Below are 27123 nucleotides of genomic sequence, written 5' to 3' on the forward strand. Positions count from 1 at the left end.
TGTTGACAGAGAGGTAGTTCTCAGCTGAAAGAGTGTGGGGGGGGGGTTATTTAAAAAAAATAAAAATACTCGCCAGCAGCTTGTCGGCTGCTGATCATGGCTTTTTATTAAATTAGCAGGACCATGCTGGTATAAGTTTATGAGCTTATAGCAGAGTCTGAAATGCAGCCAACGTCAGGTATACTCACCTTGCCAGGCTGAAGCAGTTCTGTTCCACCGTATGCCTTAGGTTGGTGGCAGCAAAAGGGTTAAAGAAAAAATTGTTGCAAACATGAATTCACTGAATCTAGTAATCCTAGTATACAGTTTTGTTGAGTTTTAAGGTATTAAATCGTCTTGTCTGTTTTTGTAGGTCAGAATCGCTTTGATGAAGTTTTTACCTGGGGTATTTATGGATGCTATGAGGGATAACCCTGAAGCTTCTGTACACATATTTGAAGGAACCCATGAAAACCCAGAACTAATTTGGAATGATAATTCCAGAGAAAAAGTATCAACCACAGTTCGAGAAATGATGCTGGAGTAAGTGGGAAGTAGAGAAAAGCTGGTTTTGGGTGTTTTTATACAATGTACACGGTGCATATAATATGCATGATTGTTCACTGCATATGCTAGAGGTCACTTATAGGAATTCTTTTTTAAACAAAAACTCCAGTCTAAAGGGAGACATTCCTATCATTGCTAATAGCCAAGTGTTTACATCATTGACCTCTGTTTGTTAAGCTGAAACGGCTAATACTGTGCAAATCAACTGTTCTACAAGACCAGATAGAATGATTTGTCTGCCCTGTCATGCTTTAACATCAGTGTGGGTCAGTGGATCTATGCTCTGTCTGTTCCTACCCCCCATTGACATATGACGGGCTGCTTGGTAGACTAACGATTCATGCCTAGCTTGCTGGTCCTAAGTACATTTCAGCTAACCACTGTAGTTTCCTGCTAAAATTCTCATTTAACCACAGACTTATGTTTATTTTTATGTCCTGTATTGTAAGCTAGCATTGTGTTGGTTTGATAAATCCCACCCACCAGAAGTCTTGCTTTTTTTCCTGCAATTGCATTAAGTTGTTTGTTGTATTGTCTGGTATTACCCAGTTAAGATTTAGCAACGTTCTCCTTTACCTTGTTTCACGGTTATTGAGTTACTGACCCTGAACAAGTTTGTAGACTTGGAACTCCAACTTCAGAAAATATGATTTCTCTTTCGTTCATTGACGGACACAACTCCTGATTCTTCTTAACCATTGGGTTATACTGCCCCCGACAGGAGTAGGACACTAGGAAGAAAAAGCTTGACTACGCCTATGGGCAGTCCCAGGGGGTATACACCACTCCCAGCTATAGGCACTCAGTTTTTTTTTTCTGCCTAGTCAGGAGTAAGGACCTAGTTCCTTGCTGGAATCTCTGGTCCTGGCAATTTTTTTCATTTGAACTGGATTTTTTTTCCCTCTTTTATATTGTTCCTGTGAGCACTACAATCAAGTGCCGTACTGGGCGACGAACTGGGTAATATAGATCCTTAGGGTCCCCCCAGTCCAAGCGTGTGCAGACTGCAGCTCCGCGCTAGGTTGGCTGCAACATAGCCCCACTGGATGGGGGCTGGCCGGCGAGTTAAACGTCTTGCGAGGAAGCCCACAAATTTGCAGCGTCTCCTTCTGGCCGACAGCACCCACATTACGATGGAGCGTTGTCCTGTCTGGAGCGGTGCCCACCCTGTTCCTGGTGTGGTAAGCCCCCGGGGTTCCCCTCCCTTCCCCCCTTCCTCCCAGCCTCTCTAAATCTTTGGTCGCTGTGGGTCTTTCGACCCCCTCCCCCTGGTGAGGTGATGACCTAGCTTTGCCACATGCTCTTAAGGGGGGGCTGGTTGGAGTTGCTGCTGACCGGTCTGGCCAGGTTTTCCTGGTGAGCAATAGGGGGTTGAGCAGGGTTCCCTGCCATCCTGGGGGTTGGTGACTGGGGTAGGGATGTCCTCTGGGCTCCCTGTGGCAGTTGTTGGGCTGGTGGAGCAAATGTTTTTATCATCCGCAGGTACACGCCTCACGCAGCTGGATCCGAGCAAAAATGTAGGCCGCGGCTTTGCTGCCTCCTCGTCGGAACTTATGTGAAGTGGCCCCTGTGAGAATGGCTGAAGCCACTGGCTCCCATTTGAGCATCCGCTTTTACCCTCCGGTTGGCTCTGCTGGGGCTCGCATCCTGGCACCCTCAAAAATGTAGGCCCTGGCCTGCGGCCGAGTCGGATGCTGCCCCAGTGCATGTAGCTGAAGCCCCCACTCTTACTTTGGGCATCTGCCGGGCAGAAGGATCCGGACAATTGCGAGTGGGCCCTCACAAAAATTTAGGCCGTGTCTTGCGGCCTGCTGGGCCATATGGTCAGCTTGGCCCCTTCCTTGGACTGGGTGGTGCTGTGGGGTTGCTTCATTTTTAATGACAGTCTTGCCACCATTATTGTGTGGGGCGTTAGCGAGGGTACCCTGCCTTTGTGTCTGCGTCATTATGTCCTTTATGGAGGGCTTGTTTTTTGTGGGGTCCAATAGGTAGTCTATTTGTGGGCCCTTGGCCAGTGTCCCCTTTGCGGTATCACAGTCGGTGGCCTCCCCTGATTAGTTTTTTGGGGTGATCTCAGTATATAGCAACACGGCGTTATCCTGTTGTTTACCTTTTGGTGCTTCACAAGGATAAGGTGGTGCCTCTGTCCATCGTTCATTCCTAAGGTGGTCTCTGACTCTCATTTGAATGAAGACATTGTGTTGCCTTCCCTGTGTCCCCAGGCCTAAACATCTGAAGGAAATCGCCTTGCATGTCTTGGATGTGGTCCGGGCAATTAGGGTGTACCTGGTAGCTACGGAGTCTTTTAGGAAGTAAGACTCTCTATTTGTGCTCACGGACGGACCTCACAAAGGGTTGTCCGCTTCTTCTGCTACCATTTCCAGATGAATCAGACAGACAGACGGTGGTTCAGGCTTATTGCATCAGGGGTCAGGTTTCTCCTTTCCCTGTTTAGGCGCACTCTACTAGGCCGCTTAGTGTCTCCTGGGCTTTTGGTCTTCAAGCGTTAGTGACACAGGTTTTGCAAGGCGCGGCCACCTGGTCGTCGGTGCACACTTTTACAAAGTTTTTTGTAAAGTGGTTGTGTTGGCATCTGTGGATGCTTCTTTTGGTCGCAGGGTTTTGCTAGCTGCTGTTAGAGAACCTGGTTCTTTTTGAAGGCGTATTGTTTTTCAGGTGAGCTCTAGTTGCTTATGGTTGAGCTCTGTTACCTGGTTGGTTATGGCTAGCCTTGGGAATTTTTTTCCTGATGTTTTCCCACCCTTCATGTTTAACACTGCTTTGGGATGTCCCAATGGTTAAGAAGAATCAGGAGCTGTGTCCATCAATGAACGAGCGGGAACATGGGATTTTTGATTTACCATAAAATCAATTTCCCTGATCGTTCATTGATGGACAAAGCACCCACCCCTCTGTGGGATTATAATTCTCCTGACACTGCTTGTAACAAAACTGAGTGACTATAGCTAAGAGTGGGTGTATACCCCCTGGAACTGCCCATAGGCATAGTCAAGTTTTTTCCTGCCTAGTGCCCTACTCCTGTAGGGGAAGTATAACCAAATGGTTAAGAATCAGGAGCTATGTTCGTCAATGAACATCAGAGAAATGGATTTTACAGTAAGTCAAAAATCCCATTTTTACCTCCAAAACTGCCTCGCGCTGTTACAGCTACATCTTCTACACATCAGCTTTTTATCTGAAGTACAAAAGAAAAAGCATTACTTGAAAATATTAATGCTGTCCTATGACAGATTTGTGGAATACCTAGTTCAGTGGAGAAGCTTCAAAATGTTTTCTTTAGCCCTGGAGCTCAGCTGCTTTCTAGTTTCAGCTGTAGTCCAGCTCTAGAACTATCTACAGAGGAGAAAAGCTGTTTTTTGGTATCGGGTCTTAAATCTAGCTCTGAGCTGCAGAGCACTGCAAAATGGAGTCAGCATCATCAGCAATTGATAGGATTTTCTCCTTGACAGTGATGTGTTGGATAGATTAAAGTGATTGAAAAGGAAATAAAAATAAATAAAAAAACACATACTTACCTGATCTGTGGAGTGGTTTTACACAGAGCAGCCCCCATCCTCTACTCCGGTCCCCTGTTGGCACTCCTGGCCGCCCCTCCCCCTTGCTGAGTGCCCCCAAAGCAAGCTTGCTCACTCCCGAGCCTGCTCTCGTGTCCATAAGACACAGAGAGCACGGCTCAGCCAAGCCCCTGCCTCGCTGGCCATGATTGACAGCAGGGGAAGCCAATGACATCTCAGCCAATCAGGAGGGTGAGACCCAAGAGAGCCTCAGCTCTTGTGCACATCACTGGATTGAGATTGAGCTTAGGTAAGTATTAGCTGCACACTGAAGGTTTTTTTACCCTCACGCATAGAATGTAAAAAACCTTCAGCCTTTACAACCACTTTAACTTTTTGAAACTGTTGACTGGCTTGAAAAATTCAAACCACCTGATTTTCCCTCATTATAGGCACTTTAAGCAGCAAGTAGAAAATCCTGATGCAAACTGGAAGGTGAGTAGTTTTCAGCTGGATTCAAGGTCTCCTAATGCTGGTAAACGTTACAATGCCACTGCTACTTTTTATTTCACATCAGTAATTTTTTACCTGAAGAATGGTTCCTATATTTGCAAAGTTACACTTTAAAGGAATGGAAGTCTTTTAAACTGTACTTTACATTTCTACTATATCATGTGTGTCTATTTTTTTTAATTACATAAAGCATTATTACTTTAAATGGTTAAACAGAATTTACATTGTGTAAAAAAAAAAAAAAAAAAAAAAATAATAATTTTGCTGTCTTTTTTTTTTTTTACACTATATTCCGGATTTTTAATTTATGTTTAAAATACTGTGTTCAAGCTACTAGGGGCACAACAGTGGAGTTGCCACAGAACATAGGTTTAAACTTTTTTTTGGCTTCAGATGTGGTTTTCAGATGCCATCCCAGAAATACTAACTGGAGAAGGAGAGTAAACCACAAAAGTGGAGAACTACCTATATGGACCAGTCAGGTGCCATCTATTCTCTGTGATAATAAAATAAGGAATCTGACTAATATGGGCAAGTTCTGAGTTTGTGTGGAGAATATTTTGTCTTCCAGTTTTTATAAATCGGTCACTTAGGCAGTTCGTAGATGAGTCAATGTGGATGGGGGAATCTCTCCACTGAGCTATTGTATTCTGACGGCGGGGAGACTTCCCTGCCATCAGAATTAGTGATCGACCAATTGCGTTTTTTTATTGCCGATACGGATACCGATATTTTTGTACATTAAAAATGTATGTATTTTTTTTTTTTTTTTACAGGTACTGTTGTGGAGGGATCTGGGGGGGGTCTAAAAGACCCCAAACCCCTCCTCTGCACTTAAAATTATTCAAAACGCCAAGTTTGGCTGTTTTGAATGCTGTAATTAATTTGAATTTCGTGCCAAGTACCCGGAAGTGATGTCATGACATCACTTCTGAGTTTTTACACGGAGACCCGATCAGAGCCAAATGCGGCTTTGATCGGGGTCTTTTCTTCATCAGCCTGCAGGATGGTTGCCCGGGTCTCCCGGTGGGACAGGCGACCTGGGCGAGTCACAGAAGGCGGCGGGAGGGGGGGGATGCCCCCTCCCGCTCCTTGTAATGACAGCCGAGCGGCTTCTCAGCCGCATCGGTTGTCATTACAAGACAGCCGACCGTCGGCTATGGACGGTGGTACCGGGGTGATGCCTCTAGCTGCAGGCATCACTCCGGTACAAGCACTTTCCCGAAATGTCGGCAATATCGGTCACCTTGGTGGCTGATTCCGATATATCAGGGAAAGTGCATATCGGCCCCGATGTATATCAGAATTTACTGATCATTGCTGCTTTCCATAGCCTGCAGCGCTGATCAAGTGGGGAAAATTTGACAGAAGATTGTACAGAAGTTGATCGGTAGTATCTTTATTAACTTGTTTTTTGTAACTTCCTTTGTCAACTTTTACATTTCATTGAGTGGTATTTATGTCCTTAATCTTGGGAGATCATGGACAGAAATCTCACTTGCACTACACATTGCTGCCGTTCATCCTGTATTCCATTCACTTGACTTCTCTTCTGAGTCAGAGAAGAGGAGTGCAAATGTTAAACCAGCTCTCCTTTGAGAGATTTTTACATGGTGAAGGACCATGATGTGTAAAGACACACTACATCACAGTTTAACAAAACCACAGTTTAACAAAACGTAAAGTGACTAGGGGAAGATAGAGTAAGGTATTTTATAAACTGCAACTATACAGTCTATACTCCTTTTTAAATAATGCAAGTCTAGGTGACTTAAGTGCAGCAGTCAGTACAACCCAGAATCTACACAGTATAACTATAATACAATACAATTACATTGTCTCCATCCTATTCCATGACTGCTGTAAGTGGGGACTATTTCATGTGTTACAGATTATGACATTTCTAACACACATTTACCCTTTTGTAGTTACCAGATGATTTTTGTATTGCATTCGGAGAGGCCAATGGAGAACTGTCAGTGGGTGGCGTTTTCTTACGAATATTCATTGCACAGCCTGCTTGGGTGCTGCGGAAGCCAAGAGAATTTCTTGTGGCCCTTTTGGAAAAGTTTACCGACTTACTGGACAAAAATAATGCTCATGTAAGTTTCTTTAACACTATATAATTACTTTTAATGCTTTAGCTTATACAATGGTGTGGATAATATCATTCATATACAGTAAAATATACAATAGTCACAGATCGTTCTTAGTATTACAGTGGTAATTGCAGAAAATATACATTTCCATAAAGTTTAACTTAAAAAAAGTCTTGATAAAAATAGTCACTAAATATGCATGTCAAACGATTGTGTAGCCAGCCTTGTTATTACCACAGCTCTACTGTACTTTATAGTCACAATGGTAACGCTTTTATTATGTTATTTTTGCTCTGCAGCTTCCTGCTTCACCACCTGTCCACTAAACAATAAAATAGTGTCATATTGCTGTTTGTATTTTCCCAGTAGTGTTGCACACTACAGATACTGGTGCCGATACTAAGCATTTGTACTCGTGCAAATGCTCAAAAATCATAAAACCGTTACCTTCAAGTCGGCAGACTGTAACCACCATCTTTCAAACGGATTCATATACGTGCGGGGCTGGTTTTAGTGCTATTTGTAAAAAGAGTCCGATGCAATTTCATTAAATGGTTCAGGTGCAAATGTTTAGTTGTTAAGTGTATGACGCTGGAAACCCTACCTGACTCTTTTTAAAATCACACTGCAGTCGGCCCAAACATATGTGAACCGGCTCCATTGAAAAACAGTTTGGTTTACATGTCATGCCAATTTAGATGTGGTTCAAATGCAATATACACTCACCAGCCTCTTTATTAGGTACATCTTTGTTCAATTAAAAGTCCAAATGCAGCGCTAAAATGAAGGCACTATAATATGCCTAATGTCCATAAAGATGAGATCCCATCACCAGCATTCGTGTGAAATGATAGCACACAACACCAAAAGTGTCCTATAGAGGCTGCTTACCAGACCTCCACAAGTATGGAGCATGTAGAAAAAAAAAAAAGAGGGGGGGGGAAATCAGCTGTAAAGAGAGGAACATCCATCCATCCAACTCCTCTCCTCCACTCTCCACTTCTCCTCAGGATGTTATTAATGTAAGGAAATAGAATGTCTAGGCTCTCATGGATGGGAGAGCCATCACCAAAAAGCAAGGAAGTAATAATAATGAAGCCCCGTTGGTATATCTTCAAATGTTTAATAAAAAGGTACTTACAAACATGAAAAGAATAACAGGCATTCAAATGTAAAGTCTGTGGCCGCGGCTCAAAAAGCGCACCAGCATCAAAACGTCCAGCCTGACATGTTTCATCCAATAGGATTTCTTCAGAGGCGTGGATTGGGTGACGCTGGTACGCATACATGGATGATAAAATGGAAATGACGTTGACCACAACTAGTCATCTGAAACGCACACCTTCATTCCACGTGTCCCAGCAAACAGGAAATGACCTAATGACAGGCACCGATCATTCACCGGGGGCATGAGGAAGTCCATAATGCGTTCAAGCTCAAAAGGGTACTGGTCTAAGCAGAGTTGGGTGTCAGCTGGCCAACATCCCAAACAAAGATAAACAAAAGTAAACCCCCCCCTAAGGGTAACGGGGTTTTAAAGGCCAAAGGAACACCACAAAGATGTATAAAGAGTATGAATTGAATATTTCAAGTTAAAATCACAAGTATGCATGTGTACATACATAGAAAAACAGTATATAATAATACAAAAACAAGGGATAGAAAATGATATCCTGATATAAAAAAGGGATATAAAATCATATCACTGATCAATGATTTTTTTTTCCTTTAGGGAGAAACTTTAGAAACGGTGACCACTGCAACAGTTTGTCTGTTTAGTGCACAACCTCAGTTATTGGACCAAGTCCCACCTTTGGGTCACCTACCCAAGATACTTCTTGCAATGAGCCACAAGAATAATGCAGTTCCAAAGTGTGCAATACGGGTCATCCACACAATGACAGATAATGAGGTAATGATTTGCTTTTTTAAAATACATACGGAATGTTAAAAAGAAATGTATGCTTTAATAGACTGGGATTTATTTTTCTAGCTTTGTGTTCGATCAATGGCTTCTCTTGAGACAATTGGACCTCTGATGTGTGGAATGAAGAAACGTTCAGACATGATAGGATTGGCATGTGAAGCACTTAACAGGATGTTCCAAAAGGAGCAAACTGAGCTTGTAGCACAAGTAAGCAAACCTGTTATTTGAAAAAGTCTATAAAAGCATTTTACTTTTATTTTTTTTCCACTTTCATAATGACAGAGAGAAACCCCTTTAATTTAAACTACAGTATAAAAACCTCTATGATGCCCCTTCCCCCTCGCTTTTATACTGATCAGGTGTTTGTTGAAAGACAGCTTCTGGGGCTATAATTAAGCTGGCCATACAGTAGTAGAACTTTGAAAATTTCAAAGTCAAATTAACTTTTGTTTTCTACCAAAGTGATGAGAAAATATGAAGGGGCAGGATGGGACATTTTTCTTATAGTGAACATGGGTTTCATTCGGTAAAGTCCATTTTGGTTTAAAATCAAGTATTAAAAGCAAACAATTTTTTTAAGTACTGTGAAACGTATTTTGTCAAAATCGACTAATGTACGGCAGTCTTAAGGCCTCATGTACACAGGACGTTTTGCAAACTCTCCTAGAAGCCTTTCCTCCTGGCAGCAATATTTTGGCAGAAAAAAAGCCTGACGCTTGTAAAAGTGTCTAAAGCTTTTACAAGCTTTTAGGCGCGTTTAAAGGCATCAAGAATTTGGGCATTCATTTTATTGGCCAGAATAATACTCTTTTTTTAACTGGTTGCTGACCCCCCGTCGCAGTTATACGGCGGCAGGCAGCCGCTCTCAGGCAAATCACCGTAGGTGTACGTCGCTTGCGTACACGAGGCTAGGGGGCGTGTGCCGCCGCCGCGCTCCCGCCCCCACTCGTCAGCAGGGAAGTCGATGCAGCGGGCAGGCGGCTCCGATTGCCGCCTGACACCCGCAATCGTTCCCCACTGAGAGAGAAGAGCAGTCAGCTGTTGTAAACACAGCCGACCGTTCTTCTCCCTGGAATGATCATAGAGCCCAGGTGATCCTTCTATATAGGAACACATGTCTCTCTGGTCATTTCAGAAGCCACGCCCCCCCCCAACCACAGTTAGAATCAGTCCCCTAGGCTCACATCTAACCCCTTGATCACCCATAATGTTAACCCCATCCCTGCCAGTGTCATTATTACAGTAACAGTTCATATTTTTACTGTAGTAACTATTACGTAGTGTGTGTGTGTGTATATATATATATATATATATATATGTGTGTGTGTGTGTGTGTGTGTGTGTGTGTGTGTAGTATGTATTACTGTAGTAATGTCACTGGTCCCCCCCAAAAGTGTCATAAATGTCAGCCAGGGGTCCAATCGGTCCGCCACAATGTCGCAGTCCCGCAAAAAATCACAGATCGCCGCCATTACTAGTAAAAAAAAAAAAAAAACAATAAAAATTACAAATCTTTCCCGTAGTTGGTAGACACTATAACTTTTGTGCAAACCAATCAAAATATGCTTATTGCGTTTTTTGTTTTTTTTTTTTACCAAAAATATGTAGCAGAAAACAAATTGGTCTAAAATGTTAAAAAAAAAATTGATTTTTAATTTTTTTTTTTGTGAGAATGTCATATAGCAGAGTGTGAAAAATCTTGTTTTTTTTTTTTTTTCTTTTTTAATTGTTGCTCTTTTTGTTTATAGTGCAAAAAAAAAAAAAAATTGCACAGGTGATCAAATACCACCAAAAAAAAGCTCTATTTGTGGGGGAAAAAAGAAAATCAATTTTACTTGGGCATGTCCGCGCAATTGTCCGTTAAAGTAACGCAGTGCCGAATCGCGAAATAGGGCCTGGTCAGGAAGGGAGCAAATCCTTCTGGTCTTAAAGTGGTTAAACACCAAAGTGCTAAACATGCCCAGCGTTTATGCGTGTTTAGACACATTTAGTAGCATTTAGCAGTGTTGAGTGTTTTTTCTGCCAAAACGCTGCTGCTGTTGCTGCTGCTGCTGCTGGATGCACTGGCAGTGTTTTTTTTTTTTTTTTTCCTGCCTCTTAACCGCTTCTGCTACTAAATGCTTCTAAAAGCCTTTGTGTGCATGGACACATAGGCTAACATGCAGGGGAGTTTAGAGGCAGAAGAAAAACGTCTGATGCCCCTAGAAGCAGCTGCAAAAAGTCCAATGTGCATGAGACTTAAGTGTGTCCAGGATTTCTTGGCCTAAATCTTTAGAGAATACATCTGGGCTCTACAGACTGGTATTTGTATCATTAGGCCCTAAACTAATATTGCCTTTTTATTAAAGATTTTGTTCTCTTGGCTGAAGATTTATTCTTTATGATACATTTGCTTGCTCTTTCATATGGCAGAAAAGACTTCCGGTGTTTTATGTCCAGTATGTTATCAAATATTGTATGTATTTTTGCAGAGAGCTAGGAAACGTACTGAGAGTATTCTTAAAGTGTATGTTAGCCGAAGTATGATTTTGTATTCTATGTGTTCACATATGTGTATGTAATAAATCATAGTCTCTATCATTTTCTTGTACTTCTTCCATCTGAAGAACTTGGTTGATTCTACCAGTCACCTTCCTTTATCTAAACTGATCACACAACGCACAGAAATAGATCTGTGTTAACCACTTTACCACCGGAGGATTTGGCTGTCTTACGTCCAGGCCACTTTTTGCGATTCGGCACTTTGCGCGTTTAACTGACAATTGCGTGGTTGTGCAACGCCGTACCCAAACAAAATTTACGTCCTTTTTTTCCCACAAACAGAGCTTTCTTTTGGTGGTATTTGATCACCTGTGCGATTTTTACTTTTTGCGCTATAAACAAAAAAAGAGTGTAAATTTTGAAAAAAATAATATTTTTCACATTTTTTTTATATGAAATCCCCCCCCAAAAAAATGTAAAAATCAAAATTTTTTTAAATTTTTGGCCAATTTGTTTTCTGCTACCTATGTTTGGTAAAAAAAATCACAATAAGCGTATTTTGATTGGTTTGCGCAAACGTTTTTGCATTTACTAACGAAGGGAAAGATTTCTGTCATTCTTGTGGTTTTTTTTTTAACGAGTAATGGCGGCGATCTGCGATTTTTTTTTTTTTTTTGCGGGATTGCGGCAGACAGATCGGACCCTTGACTGACATTTTTGACACTTTTGGGGTTACCAGTGACATTACTGCAGTAATCAGTGCTATACATATTCACTGTTACTGTAAAAATGAAACTGGTAAGTAAGGGGTTAATTTTATTGGAGAGGGAGGGGTTAATGTATGCCTGGTGCTTACTAACGTGTGTGGGGGGGAGGTGACTGAGTGACACAGGGACAGATCGTATGTTCAGGTGTGCTGAACCCTGCAATCTGTCACTGTCTGTCACTTCGGAGATCCACCCGCTTTGTTTACACAAGCGGGCGGATCTTCAAACTCGATTCCCCGACGATCAGGGGAAGAGCGGCGGTGATCACCGCCGCTCCTCCCCTGGCCCGACTCCTGCTGTGACTGAATACAGCGGGAGCGAGCCTCCAGTGGCGCGCGTGCGCCGCCCACAAGGGGAGGAGTCCAGCGACGTAGGTCTACGTCGCTTGCCTGGAACTAACCACTTTGCCGCAGTAGAGCTCGAGTGAGCGGTCGGCAAGCGGTTAAAGTGGTCAGTTTTCACTGTGCAGAAACACAGCATTCTGATTTGTTCAGCCACCACACACCCCAACCAATCACAACCTGCTTCTGGCACACACACCCTTCCAATCACAACCTGCTTTTTGCACATGCCCCCTCGCTCAGTCACAGCCTCCATCTTGCCCCAGGTTGAACAGAATATGGAATAGAGGTAAACTGTGTGTCTGTAACACTATCAGTAAGAAGAGATGAATGATCGCGACAGAACTTTTTTACCTTGTAAAACTGATGGTATTCATGTGTTCAGCTGTCTGTTTAGCTATTTGCCCTGATTTCAGCTTTAAACTAAGTCCTGTATACCCATTTAAACAGTAAAAAATATTTTTTTGTGAGTTTTAGCTAATAGCCTAGATATTTTGAAAATTCTTTTCAATTTTCTTGAAACTGGTGGGGATTTAAAGTGTTCATGCTAGCTTTTTCTTTGATTCTTCTTTTGCTACATCACTGCTTGAGCTAGCCTCTGTATAGTCCAGTACCCATAGGAATGGTACCATGGGTCTCCGTTTTACACATGCTATCGACCCCCTTGAAGAAAGTTCTTCCCAGCTAGCAACAGCTGGACATGGAGAAGAGGTCAAATCACCAAGGTGCATCTCAGACACTGGTACAGGTGAAAGATGTTGGAGGATGGTCTCCTGTCTTGCTGCATTATCTACAGATGGAACCAGCTAGTCTCCTGCTGCCTGTATCCCCCATCAGGAACAGAAATTTCCTTAAGGCTTCTGTGGGACTTGTCTGGGATTAGGGCCCCTTTTCTTGGCTGATCAGCAGACTTCTGCGCTGTTTTTCTTTTCTGGAATAATTGTGGCCTAAAATCCTGATAAGATTCCTGTCCCTTGTTCTTCAACTGAGAGACAGAGGAAGTGATACTGATACTGTTCAGCCTTTGCTACATCAGAGTTTTACCCCCTATTACCAGTTATAGCTAGCCTATAATTTTCATCTCCTGCCTACTCTTGTTATGGTGTCTCCAATGCAACATTGTTCCTTTTATTAATGCAAGGATTTAATCCTGGTATCTGCTGGAGTCCTTATTACACCTTTCACTGGGTGTGTTTTCTAGTCAATTTCGGAGTGGGTCTCGCCTTGCTGAGATGATTGCCTGTTCTGACAATTTAAGGTATGGAGTTCTTATTTCTTGACTCTTATGGGACCACGTGAGTAGAGGTAAAGGGCCTCCTACTCAGACTTGGTTTTGCCTTTTCACTGACTTTTTCCCCACATCCCCTGTGGGACATCCCCTGTGCCCTTTTGTTGTGGTGGATCCCCCCTCTTCTTTTTTGGTTAGAAGCGCCCAACACCTATCTCTCTGAACTGACTTTTTCCCCAGGTTCCTGGTCTGTTTACTTGCTCCTACTCTGGACTTATTCAATTTTTGGCTGCGTTAGGTTGGTTTTTTCATTCCATTTCAGGAATATATTCATTCCACCCCTTGGTTGCCCGGCATCTCAGTTGGTCTGTGTTTCAGTACTTCCTTCCTTGCTGCATCATTCCTGTATGGTTAGTGACCATTTGTTTTTTTTCTTGGACATCAGACCTCCCTCTGGTCATATTTGAAGTTTACCCATCAGGCAGGGGGTTCAGACTTCCAAGTTGCCAGATTTGATTGTTGGTCCTTCAGGCAGCTCTCAGGTCGCAGGCAGTCTCCAAATTTGTTTTGTTTGGTTTTGTTCTTATTTGTAATGTTTCTGTTTGCCCACCCCTCATTTGGACTGCTGTTGGATGCCCTAACAGTATCACTTCCTCTGTCTCTCAGTTGAAGAGAAAGAAAATAGGATTTTTGTATTCTCCAAAAAATCTTTTTCTATTGTCTAACATTTTATCTTTTTATCACTAACCTGCATGTCCATAATATTGTACATAGTTCCCTGCACTCTTTTTTTTTTTTAAAGTTGAAAATGCTTTTTTTCTAGGCTCTGAAAGTGGAACTAGTTCCATATTTGCTAAGATTACTTGAAGGACAAGGTCTGGAAAACCTAGAAAGTCCAGCAGCCACAAAAGCTCAGATAGTTAAAGCTTTGAAGTCAATGACTCGCAGCCTGCAGTATGGAGAACAGGTAAGTGTCCTGAGGAGAGTTTAGATGAATCCTTTATATTTCACTGATCACTAAAAGGGATGAGCTCAGAAGTGTTCAGATCCTAGTCCAGGCCTACCTGAGTGATCCCATCAGGAAGCGGTCATCTGTACTGTGCCAATCATCACAAAATATGTTGGCCGCTAATGATTGTACAAGAACAGTGACCACTTCCTGGAGGGATTGATCAGGTAGGTTTGGACTAAGATCCGAACACGCCTGAGCTCATCCCTAGTAAGTAAAAAGGTTATGAAGAGACTCATAATAAATGCAATTCACTTGCCCTTTGTAGGTGAATGAAATCCTGTCTCGATCCTCTGTCTGGAGTGCCTTTAAAGATCAGAAACATGACTTGTTCATTTCTGAATCACAAACAGCAGGATACCTCACTGGTAAGTGGATTTGTTACATAAATGTAGTATAGTGAATTAAAATACATGTTTACGCAGAGGAATTTATTGAGAAGAACAAAGACAGAAGACCTAAAATGCTCTGTAGAATTTTGATGTGCCATATAAATGAATACAATATTTACATTTTTTTTTAGTAAAGCTAAGTATTCTAAAGCATGTAACTATGCTACACTTTAATGTTTTTGTATGTTGATTATGAAAGGTTCTTCTATGGGCTACAAACCAGCTTATGTTATTAGTTACTGATTGTATTTCAATATCCTGTGTCCTGACATCCACTCATAGGAACCTCAAGCAGCCTCAGCCTTTGGCTTCCTGAAGCTAAGATCTTTGTAAAATAAATTGTAAGAAAGTGTAAACTATAAAATCAACTAAGTTTCCCTAAAGAATGAAATTGCAAAAAAAAAAAATGTTTATACAAACTATATAAATAGCTGTAACCTATTTTTCTGTTTTTGTTTACATATTAAAAATATATATTTATTACAAATCTTTAGTCTAAGTGACTTTTCACACCAGAACGCGGTGCACAAAACTGCACTGTCTTCCAAATGCACTAGGTTGGTGATCTGCTGCGAGTGTCAATAAATTGCTAATGACACCCCAAACACAGATGGAAAACGCAGTGTGTTTGCCTGCATCAGATCGCATGGCACCACAGTACCATGCTGTCTGGTTGCAGTGCGTTTTAAAAAAGTAGTACATGTACTACTTTTGGTTAGATCCAGTGCAGTTTCAGCCCAGTCAAATGAATGGACCGAAAATCGCATCCCACTGAATGGCACAGGAACGTTCTCTGATGTAAACTGGCACTACAACTAACTACGTGGTTTACTTATCCTGATCCAATAAACCAACAGATAGTGTTGTGTTATACATTTGAAGTGACATGACCAGTCTACATGGGTTGGATTAAAAAAATAATAATAACAAAAAAAACTGCATTCCTGCAAAGAAAAAAAAATGAATACCTTTGTTGCTGTCTGCATTGCCGAAGTCCACTGTTTGTGTTGAACGAACTGAGAAATATTAAGCATTCAATACTTTCAGAAGTGGTTTCCTCTTCTGACCACTGCATTACTGCAGGACACCATAATGACATAGGGGGGCAGCGGAACACAGCTAAGGATCAGGCATCTGACAAATCCAGAAGTGTTCCAAATGCTGAACACTGTTTCAATGCAGTGGAGTTTGGCACAACATGACAAATAAGTATTACAATTTTTTTTTTCTTTGCAGAGACATCTTCTTTTAGTTCTTCACATTCTTCTATCCTATGCTTTTGTAAGGCAGAGGAAGTCTGCGCCATAGGAGTTCCTTTAAACTGTTGTCACAGCAAAAAAAAAAATTTAGTATTCTGATGAGCTACTTATTCTACAATATCCGCAATATTCTATTCCGACTGTTTGTTTACATACATTTGGTGACATTATAGGCATTTTGCACATACTACTCTTTAATCAAATATGAAAAAATATGGTTTCTGGCAGATAAGCTTTTTATTTTTGTATGTGCACTTTTTAATTTTATATTGTCATCAAATATTTCCATAGACTAGTTTCTTGCTTACTTTGAAAACATGTGGTTATTTAAATGGTCTGCTGTAATAGCAGCTTGTTGTGACTCTGTACCAAGCATTCCTCAAAGGGTTCTATCCTCAAATTATTTTTCCTAGACTTCTTTAACCCTATTAAGTTCCATCTGTAGTACATGTACTTCCTGATAAAGTAGGTCTAAAAAGAACCTGGATGTCAAAACTAACCTTAATATGTGGCTATCTTAAGTGACTGGTTCTTTAAAAGGCACGTTGTTTTGTAGGTATATTCTGGTAGTTCCCTGTATTCTGGTGCATGCTTCTATATGTCTACATGTGCATGCTTATTTTCAGGAATGTGCATGCAGCTAGGGGAGTCAGTGTGGGAGGGTGCCTATGAATGTACACGCAAGCTTACTTGTTCACTTCTACCACCCACTCGTTGTAACCAGGAGTTGGGGAAACCCCTGACCTCAGTGACTTTGACAATCATTGATCCCTAAACTCTATTTCTGCCTCTTGTGGGAAGACTTGTGCCACAGACTTCTATATTATTCCATGTACATTGAAATCTGTCTGCAAAAGAAAAAAAATATCCTGTTGCTTAATAATAGGCCCTTGCTTAAAGGAATCCACTGATCGGCCATAACATTATGACCACTGACAGGTAAACTATCTCTTTACAGTGACATCTGAAAGTGGGTGGGAAAAATGTAATGCAAGTGAACATGTTGTCCCTGACGTTAATATACTAAAAACAGAAAAATTGGGCAAGTTTTAAGGATTTGAGCAACTTTGATAAAGGCCAAATTGTTATGGCTAGATGACTGGGTCAGAGCAGCTCCAAATCTACAGCTCTTGTGGGATGTTTCCGATCTGCAGTGGTCAGAACCAACCAAGAGTGGTCCAAGACAGGAAAATTAGCGACAGGGTCATGAGGGGCCAAGGCTCATTGATGCACGAGGGGAGCAAATACTGACCAGATCCAATATAAGAGCTATTGTAGCTCAAATTGCTGAAAAAGTTGATACTGGTTCCAAAAGAATGGTATCAGTACATTCAATGCATTGCATTTGGGGCTATGTAGCCACTGACTGGTCAGAGTGCCAATGCTGACCCCTGTCCACAGCTAACAAGACACGTAAGCATCATAACTGGACCACGGAGCAATGGAAGACGGTAGCGTGGTCTGATGAATTCAAGGTTTGAGGAACACAACATGTTTGTGGTGTTGACTTGGCCTGCAAATTGTCCAGATCTCAATCCAATAAAAATATCTGTGCTATGCACTGAAAAAAACCAGACCGATCCATGGAGGCCCCACCTCACAACCCACAGGACTTAAAGGATCTGCTACTGGCGGCTTAGTGACAGATACCCCAGTATACCATCAGAGGTCTTGTGGAGTCCATGCCTTGATGGGTTATGGAGGGTGGTCATAATGTTAAGGCTGATCAGTGTATACAGTGCATCCGGAAAGTATTCACAGCGCTTCAGTTTTCAGCTCTTCAGGCCTTTTAAGGACCCAAAGGATAGAAAGGCGGAGGCTGTTCCCCGCAACATGTATGCTATGGCGGGGACTGCACTGAGGCCTGCTTTTGCTGCGGCCCTTGTCACCCAAACGGTGACTGAATGGGAGAAGCTGCTACGCCGTGACGTGGAGGGCAAGCCTGTCCCTCCTGCCTTTGGGGAACTGTTGGACCAGATGGTACAGGGGCTGTAATTTGCTTGTGATGCTGCGCTGGACACTGTTATTGGGTCGCCTGTCATTTTAGGCGGTGGTTATGAGGCGTATACTCTGGCTGAAGTGTTGGTCTGCGGATCAGGCTTCTAAGAAGGCCTTGACGGAACTCCCCTTTCAAGGGGACCGTCTGTTTGGCACTACCCTGGATGACATTAGTAAAGGTGTTACGGGGGGTAAGAGTACCTTTCCCCCGCAGGCTTCCAAGGGTAGGGATCCTCGCCGTAGGCGGGTCTGTCCTTTTCGGCCCACAGAAAGTATTTTCGTTCCTCGCGGGCAGCCGATAAGGCAAAGCCCTTCAAGGCTCCCTTGGTTCCAAGCCTCCCTGATCTGGGAAACAGAAGTCCGGTTCCGCCAGGCCTGCGGACAAGGCCTCCTCAGCCGAAAGGTGCGCCCTCACCCATGACTGGGGTGGGGGGACGCCTTTGCCGGTTCTCGGACTTGTGGCTGGCCCGGATCCCAGACAAATGGGTCCGGGAGGTTGTGCGGTCCAGATACAGGATCGAGTTTCGATCCATTCCTCCGGTCAGGTTTTTCCCTTCCAATGTCCGCCTATCCCCGGATCGCTTGAGAGCGATCTATGAGGCAGTGCAGGTCTTGCTACAGCAAGGAGTGATAGTGTCGGTTTTTACAGGTTTTATTCCAGCCTGTTCACGGTTCCCAAAAAGGAGGGCAAGGTGCGTCCGATCCTGGACCTAAAAGCACTGAATGTGTTCGTGCGTGCTCAAAAGTTCAAGATGGAAACTATTCGCACGGTGGTAGCCTCCCTACATCAGGGGGATTTCCTGGCTTCCATAGACATCAAGGATACCTACCTTCACATTCCAATCTGTGCCGCTCACCAACGTTTCCTCCCTTTTGGCGTGGGAGAGCATCACTATCAGTTTGTGGCGTTACCCCTTGGTCTTGCTTCCGATCCTTGGGTCTTCACAAAGGTGTTGGCCCCGGTCCTGGCGCTGTTAAGGCAGTGGGGGATATTGGTTCTAGGTTACCTGGACGATCTGATTCTCCGTGTGGAGTCCCCAGTGTTACTGACGGAAAACTTGGGGGTCACCATGAGAACTCTGGAAGAGTTCGGTTGGATCGTGAATCTTCAGAAGTAGTCTCTGACCCCTTCCATGAGACTGGTCTATCTGGGCTAGACTTTGGACTCTTCCTCAGCCAGGGTGTTTCTTCCTCCGGAAAAACTCCAGAAGCTCCAGTCAGCGGTTTAATTGTTGTCTAATGACCGGCCGTCCCTTCGGACCTGTATGAGAGTACTGGGACTGATGGTGTCCTCCTTCGAGGCGGTCCCCTTCACTCCGTTTTACACAAGGGTTCTTCAAAGGGAAATTCTTCTCAAGTGGAACAAACACCTGAATTCTCTGGATTATCTGATTTGGTTAAGCCACAGGACCAGGGAGTCCCTGGTCTGGTGACTTCGGTCCCCGATGCTTCAGTCGGGGGAAGTCCTTTCTCCCCATATACTGGACAAATGTCACCACGGATGCGAATCTGTCTGGGTGGGGGGGGGGGGTGGGGGGGAGAGTGAGTCCTCAATTAGGACTCGGCTCAGGGAGTCTGGTCCCTGGAGGAATCTCGATTTCCGATTAATGTCCTGGAGCTGAGAGCAATCGGCTTTGCCTGGTGCACTGGAGGGTTGTCCAGTGCGCATTAAATTGGACAGTGCCACGGACGTGGCCTATGTGAATCACCAAGGGGGCACCAAGAGTGTCCTTGCAACCCTGGAAGTAGCAGGCATTCTACGTTGGGCGGAGCGCTATGTTCCAGCTCAGCGGTGTCCACATTCCGGGAGTGGAAAATTGGCAGGCGGATTACCTCAGCCATCAGGCCTTAGACGTAAGGGAGTGGTCCCTGCATCCGGAGGTGTTTCAGCAGTTGTGCCTTCGCTGGGGCACACCGGACGTGGATCTGTTGGCATCTCGCATCAAGAGGAAGGTGCAGAGGTTTGTGGCCCGCTCTCGGGACCCTCTGGCAGACGCCACGGACGCGCTGCTGGCCCCCTGGGGCCAGTATTGGCTGATGTATGTCTTTCCTCCTCTCAAGTTGCTACCAAGACTTCTTCTCATGATAGAGGCAGAAGGGATTCCGGTCATTCTTGTGGCTACGGACTGGCCTCATCGCGATTGGTATACCGACCTGGTCAGGCTTGTCGTAGATGCCCTGTGGAGACTTCCTCTCAGGAAGGATCTGCTGTCTCAGGCCCAATCTTTCATCCTGCTTTACAGTAGCTGGCTTTGACGGCTTGGCTGTTGAAAGCCAGGTGCTGAAGGTTTGTTTGCTTCAGTAATTCTCACTCTGCTAAAAGCGAGGAAGTTGACTTCCAGGAAGATTGATCATCGTACGTGGAAGTCGTACATTGCATGGTGTGAGTCCCTTGGGACCCACCCTTTGCTCCTATTCGGTGGCTCGGATCTTGGCTTTCCTTCAATGGATAGTTGATCAAAAGTTAGCCTTGAGTACTATCAAAGGTCAGGTCTCGGCCTTGGCTATTTTCTTCCAGAGGCCATTGGCTGCCACTTCCCTGGTGCGTAGCTTCATCCAGGGGCTGCGACACTTGGTACCTCTGGTGCGACCTCCGCTACCAACATGGGACTTTCATTTGGTGCTGTCAGTTCTCCAGAGGCCTCCCTTTTGAGAATATTCAGGAAGTTCCCCTGCTTACCTTGTCTCAGAAAGACACTTTCTTGGTGGCTATCACTTCTGCGCACAGGGTGTCAGAACTGGCGGCGCTGTCCTGTCATTCTCTCTATCTGGTCGTTCACAAGGACAATGTGGTACTTTGGCCGGATCCATCTTTCCTGCTGAAAGTGGTTTCCAGTTTTTACTTGAATGAGGACATTGTGTTACCTTCCTTGTGCTCTAAGCCTAAACATCCTAAGGAGTTTGCTCTGCATACCCTGGATGTTGTTCAGGCGATCAGGGTGTATTTGGCGTCTACTGAGTCTTTTCGCAAGTCTGACTCTCTCTTTGTGCTCATGGATGGCCCAAAGAAAGGGATGCCTGCGTCTGCTGCAACTATTTCCAGATGGATCAGACAGACAGTGGTGCAGGCTTATTCCATTAAGGGTCAGGTTCCACCTTTTCCTGTCAAGGCACATTCTACTCATGCGCTTAGTGCTTCCTGGGCTTTTCACCATCAGGCATCTGTGCTTCAGGTGTGCAAGGCAGCGACTTGGTCGTCAGTTTACACGTTTACCAAATTTTATAACGTGGATGTGATGGCATCTGCTGATGCCTCCTTTGGCCGCAAGGTTTTGCAGGCTGCGGTTTAGAGGGCCCCTTGGCCTTCCTTGAGGGTGTTTTTGTTTTTGTTTTCAGGTGGACCTCATCTGGTTGTTCTGATGAGTCCTGTGTTGCCTGGTTGGCCATGTTGGCCTTGGGGACTGTGTTTTTTTTTCTTCTGCTGTTCCCACCCCTCATTTGGGTATGCTTTGGGACCTCCCTACTGATATGCATCAGAGGACTGCGTCCGTCAATGAACGATAGAGAAAACTGGATTTTTGACTTACCGTAAAATCCTTTTCTCTTAGGTTCATTGACGGACGCAGTACCCGCCCCTCTATTTTTTGAGTGGGTTAGTGTGCTTTTTCTCTGACACTGCTTTGATGCTAAACTGACATCCTTTGCAGGAAGAGAGAGGGTATACCCCCAGGGACTGCCCATAGGCGTAGTCAAAAACTCTTTCTGCCTACTCCTGTAGGGGGGCGATATTACCCTACTGATATGCATCAGAGGACTGCGTCCATCAATGGACCTAAGAAAAAAGGATTTTACGGTAAGTCAAAAATCCCGTTTTTCCACATTTTGTTATGTTGCAGAATTATTTGAAAATAGATTAAATTCATTATTTTCTTCAAAATGCTACAAACAATACTCCATAATGACAACATGAAAGAAGTCTCTTTGAAATCTTTGCAAAAAATAAAAAAATATCACATGTATGTAATTATTTACAGCCTTTGCTCAGTACTTTGTTGAAGTACCTTTCACACCAATCACAGCCTCAAGTCTTTGAGTATGATGCTACAAGCTTCGCATTCCTATTTTTGGGCAGTTTCTCCTATTCTTCTTACAGGGCCTCTCAAGCACCATCAGGTTGAATGGGGGAGCGTAGGTGCACAGCCATTTTCAGGACCTCTCCAGAGATATTGAATTGGGTTCAAATCTGGGCTCTGGCTGGTCCATTTAGGGACGTTCACAGAGCTGTCCTGTAGCCATTCCTTTGTTATCTTGGCTGTGTGCTTAGGGTCATTGTCCTCTTGGAAAATTAACCTTCATTCCAGTCTAAGGTCCAGAGTTCTCTGGAGCAGGTTATCATCAAGGATGTCTCTGTACTTTGCTGCATTCATCTTTCCCTCAATCCTGACTAGGGATGGTATTGGCCAAGTAATGAGCATTGCCTGGTTTCCTCCAGACATGACGCATCCCATTCAGGCCAAAGAGTTCTATCTTTGTTATTATCAGACCACAGAATTTTTTCTCTCATGGTCTGAGAGTCCTTATGCCTTTTGGCAAACTCCAGGCAGGCTGTCATGTGCCTTTTACTGAGGAGTGGCTTCCATCTGGCCACTCTACCATTTTAATCCATTTTGGAATAAGGCTGTAACATAACAAAATGTGGCAAAAGTAAAGTGCTTTAAATACTTTCCGGATGCACTGTAATTGCCTACTTTTGTAAGGAAAGAAGAAGTAAAGGTGGTATTATAGATAGAACCCTATGATTCCATGTTGTTGCTCACTTATATCTATCCATTGTTGCCATGTTTGCATAGCTATTATTTGCAGAGACCAGGAGGATTTGAATACTAGGCAAATCTTGGAAAAGAAAATGGAGATAATCTGTATCCACTTGGATAGAGTTTGTGAAACAAGAACTTTGCCAAGAGATGGAACCCCTTTAAGTACCTGCTTCTGTCTTTACCCTCTACCTCTTTCTCTTAATGGAGCATTTGCATCCTTTTGGGCAACATAACTTTGAAGTGCAGCGCATATTGTGTAGACCTAGTGTGTGTGATAGATTAACACAAATGACCATATGGATAGTCAATGGTAACTCCCACTGCCAGGAAAAATGGAATATGAGTGGACAAAGTACCACTAACAAATTGACAAATTTTAGTGTCAGTAAGTGTGCTGTATTTGTGACAGCAAGATGTCCTATACATCTTCTGTCAAGCTTCCATTTTTGTTATTTCTTACAAGAAACAATTTCAAATGATTTAAACTGAGTGTTAGGTATAGATGACCCTACCCACTGAAATCCTGTACATCTGGAAGCAGTCATTACTAACAAAGAAATGCTAGTTGCCAGGCTTCCATCATTTGCATTCACTGCCCTGGAAAAGGCAATGCTGATTAGAATATTATAGTGCAGTCAGAACTCCTAATCTTCGTGTTTGTTCCAGGTCATGCCCAAAGTATTGCAGTCATTGGATCAGTATGACCAACAGCTAGCTAGCTTTTTGAGACAGAAGTCAAGCTGAGGCCAGCAGTGGCAGGTGACATTTTCTTAGTACAGGTTTCCCATAAAGTTTAGAATATATTGGCCTTCCTCTCCAACCCCAGGTATATTGGAGATTTCTCCTAATCTTCTATTGGTAAATCAGTGGAGTGATATGAAGGTACAGAACCGATAGGCTTTGAAAGTTTCTCTGACTGGGCTTTCCCAGGGCAATAATAGTCACATAGAAGAGTGCAATTTATATACTTTACCTTCCCGAGCTCCAATGACTGTCTAGAATGAAACGTTATTGAAAGATGACTCGTTAAGCTACACATTATGTGCATCTATTTCCTGACTGGTGAGGCGATGCAAGTGCTTAAGGGCAGTTTTTGCGGACAGCCCTTATACATATTGTAATCTTCTTCCTAACCTCTTCCCTGGCTTTTCACTTTTCTTTTTTTCCTTCAGGTGTCTCTCCTTCCCTTCTTACTGGTAGCAGCCCCCTTCACCTCAGAAGTGGGCTTTAGATGCTCTCTTCCAAGCAGCTTGCTAACTGCTGTGTAGCTCTGTATTACCAGGTAGACCAACTACTGCTATTTTGCTTGTTGCACCTGCTGAATTCCTGCATCTTGTACTGTATGCAATGTTCCTGTGAATCTGCAACCTTTTAGGTGTATGAATACTTAGTTTTATAAATTGAATGTATAATAGGGTATAAGGTAAGCTATAACAGACTGTTTTAGTGCTTATTACATTTGCATTTTGGAAAAAGTGGCTTCATAATGGTAAGAACCTGATTTGCAGAGTTTTTCATAAATGTATCACCATGTGTTCCATCAATAGGTTGATGTTAAAGGTACTCTCTGGGTAGTTAAGTGGTTGCAAAACTCAGACATGAAATATGAACAAAGCATATCCTTCTATAGTGTGTACTTGTCTCAATCAAGAGCACTAAGCATCATTTATTTCTGCTGCATCATTCTTCTGCTACCAGCATGAGAAAGTTCTGACAAATTTTCCTGATACCAAAAGAAAAAAGGTGACAGAGGAGTGATCTCCAGCAGATTGACAGCCTCTGCTCTGTTACTGTGTGCTGTATGAAGGGGGCGTGTCTCTTCCCTCCAATCATCTCTCAGTGCTCTCCTCCCTAAGCTCTGTAGAGTGTAATTTCAGCTCCCTGCCCCCTTTTTTTCTGACACTCAGACAAGCTATAAAAACTATTTGCTCTTGAAAATAGAATATAGCAGGTAACCAGGTACAACGTATGTAGGAGGATTTGTTTAATCTCTGTGGATCACCTGAGGCCAGTCAATTCACTGGGTATATGTCAGGGTTTACAACCACTTTAAAGAAAGAGTGCAATTATATAATCCTTTAAAACATAATTTTTTTAATTTTTTTACATATTTCTGGTGTACGCATTAGATATCTTGATATCCTCTTCCTAAAATTCCCAGCACACAAGACTGTAATAGAGAAGGACAACAGTTAAAGCTGGTATACACGGGCCAAATATTGTCCGGTTCAACAAAAACGAGCCAATATTCGTCCCATGTGTACAAGCGGCTTCTGTCGAACGAGCATGGAAATATTGGCCGCTTCAACAAAAACCAGCCAATATTCGTCCCTTGTGCACAAACGGCTTCTGTCGAATGAGCGTGCTGGAAAACCAGCATCTGATCAGTGCTCCCCCTGTCAGAACACAATAGCCCAGCGAGGGATCGCCCCTTAGTTAGTATGGCAATCTCTTTGTGTTTTTTTTCTCATCCAGCCTGCTGGGTTTAATGAAAAAAAAACACATCTGGCATGTACCTAGCATTGGGTGCTTATCATGTTACACTGCATTGCAACGTGCTGCACTAAGGCAGGCCATAGACGGTGCAAATTTTGTGGATTGCTGGAATTCTTCCTTCCGAGTAATTGTCTGCTCCCGGCTGGGTAGTGGGGACAGGAGACCGTCCCTGACGGGAGAAGACCGTGTTTAATGCTAGCAGCTATAGCAGCCGCTAACGATAATCGCAAAAGTTAACAAACACTTGCTATCTCTGTTAATCCGGCCTGGGCATCCAGGCATCAATGACCTGTGATCAGGAAAGTATTAATAAATAAATGTTTCAATATCTGTGTACAATTAATGAATTCTAAAAAAAAGTTTTTTGGTTGTCTTAGGACCTGGCGTTGCTGGCTACCTTACTGCAGGGTCTTCATCAAATGTTATGCCCAACAAGCCACCACCAGTGGACCATGAAGCAGGTGATCTGGGATAGATCGTGAAGACTTTAAACCAATGAGGATGCAAATAGACCTAATCGCTAATTGTTGCACGAGGGATAGCGCCACAAGTCTTTCCCTCTTCCCCCAGGGTTGATTGAAAGGACTTTATTTTCTGCCTTCCTTGTTTTACAAAGAAAATTGTTATTCCTTTTTGTAATAAATATATTTTTATTTAGGGATAAAGAATTAAATACATCTGGGATGTGTGATTCTGACAAAGCATCACTATGTATTATAAATTTTGAAAGCACTCTGTGATCAGCTGTCTGGTTACACAAACTTTTTGTTGTTTTTCCTTTTTTTGTATCCAAGCACATTCTGTTCCTTTTTTCATTTGTTTACAAGACTGTGAATCAAAATAATAATAATCTCCCTCTGTTCTAAGTTTATTTCACAAATTAGCAAAGCTGTGGGTTAGAAGGAAGAAAAGTCTAAAGGGCATTCTGTTTCCGTTTTCTGCCATGTTTGTCGTGGTTGGGCTCACTGAACCAGTACCAGTTTCTGACAGTGTTCATTATTTGTGTCCTTTTACTGTTTATTAACACTATCCTCTCCAAGAATGGAGAGAAGAGGATATTCCCGTGTACAGCATAGCTTTACCAAATAATAAAGTGAATATGAAAATGTCAGCCTGTTATGTAAGAACCTAGTGTAATAGTGACATGATTCCTACATTATTATCCAGTATATACAGCTTTCTATGAATGTACATTATACAGATCATTCATTCGTGTACATAAAATTTTAAGAAAATAAAGGGAATTGACATTCTTCCTAATGTAATTTGTCAAATGCTGCAACTTTTTTTAACTTTTTTTTCTTTTTAACAAGAGCATGCTTTTTTTATCGGTTTATATAAAAGTTGTTTAAAAATATGTTAAGTGACCGATCCAATGGAATCTCATGGGACCTGGTATTTAACCACCTCCAGTCTGGGCTATTTTTTACATTTCTGTCATACATGTAAAAGTCTGCATTATTTTTTTTTTTTGAAAACTACTCCAACATATATTTATTGTAATCAGGGGGCCTGGAGAATTTTTTTGTACATTGGTTTATCAAATTTCTCTATCGTTTTTTACCAGACACGGCTCCTGATCTTCTTAACCATTGGGTTATACTGCCCCCTACAGGAGTAGGACACTAGGCAGAAAAAAAGCTTCACTACACCTATGGGCAGTCCCAGGAAGTATACTCCCACTCGGCTATAGGCATTCAGTATTTTTTTTTTTTTTTCTGCCCAGGCAGGAGTTAGAACCTGGTTTCATGCTGGGATCTTTGGTCCTGGCAATTTTTTCCTTTTAAATAAATTT

At 42.9% G+C, this 27123-nt stretch overlaps 1 protein-coding gene across 2 annotated transcripts in view; it reads left to right on the forward strand.

Moving 5' to 3' along the window:
• Window positions 1-26439, forward strand: part of DNAJC13 (DnaJ heat shock protein family (Hsp40) member C13) — a 350519-nt gene extending 324080 nt beyond the window's left edge. Inside the window, exons 49-57 of one of the 2 annotated variants that reach the window (XR_014225354.1) lie at window positions 353-522; window positions 4514-4556; window positions 6503-6676; window positions 8406-8585; window positions 8667-8807; window positions 14241-14384; window positions 14695-14794; window positions 24005-24114; window positions 25706-26439. Coding sequence is in view for 1 of the 2 variants with exons in the window: in XM_082259499.1 (XP_082115625.1) it covers window positions 353-522; window positions 4514-4556; window positions 6503-6676; window positions 8406-8585; window positions 8667-8807; window positions 14241-14384; window positions 14695-14794; window positions 25706-25803 (1050 nt within the window). In the remaining variant the exon portion in view is untranslated. The remainder of the gene's footprint in view (window positions 1-352; window positions 523-4513; window positions 4557-6502; window positions 6677-8405; window positions 8586-8666; window positions 8808-14240; window positions 14385-14694; window positions 14795-24004; window positions 24115-25705) is intronic. The other variant, XM_082259499.1, reaches the window with a different exon arrangement.
• Window positions 26440-27123: the final 684 nt, after the last annotated feature.

This window comes from Pelophylax lessonae (genome assembly GCF_965119305.1).
Source record: "Pelophylax lessonae genome assembly, chromosome: 5".
NCBI lineage: Eukaryota > Metazoa > Chordata > Amphibia > Anura > Ranidae > Pelophylax > Pelophylax lessonae.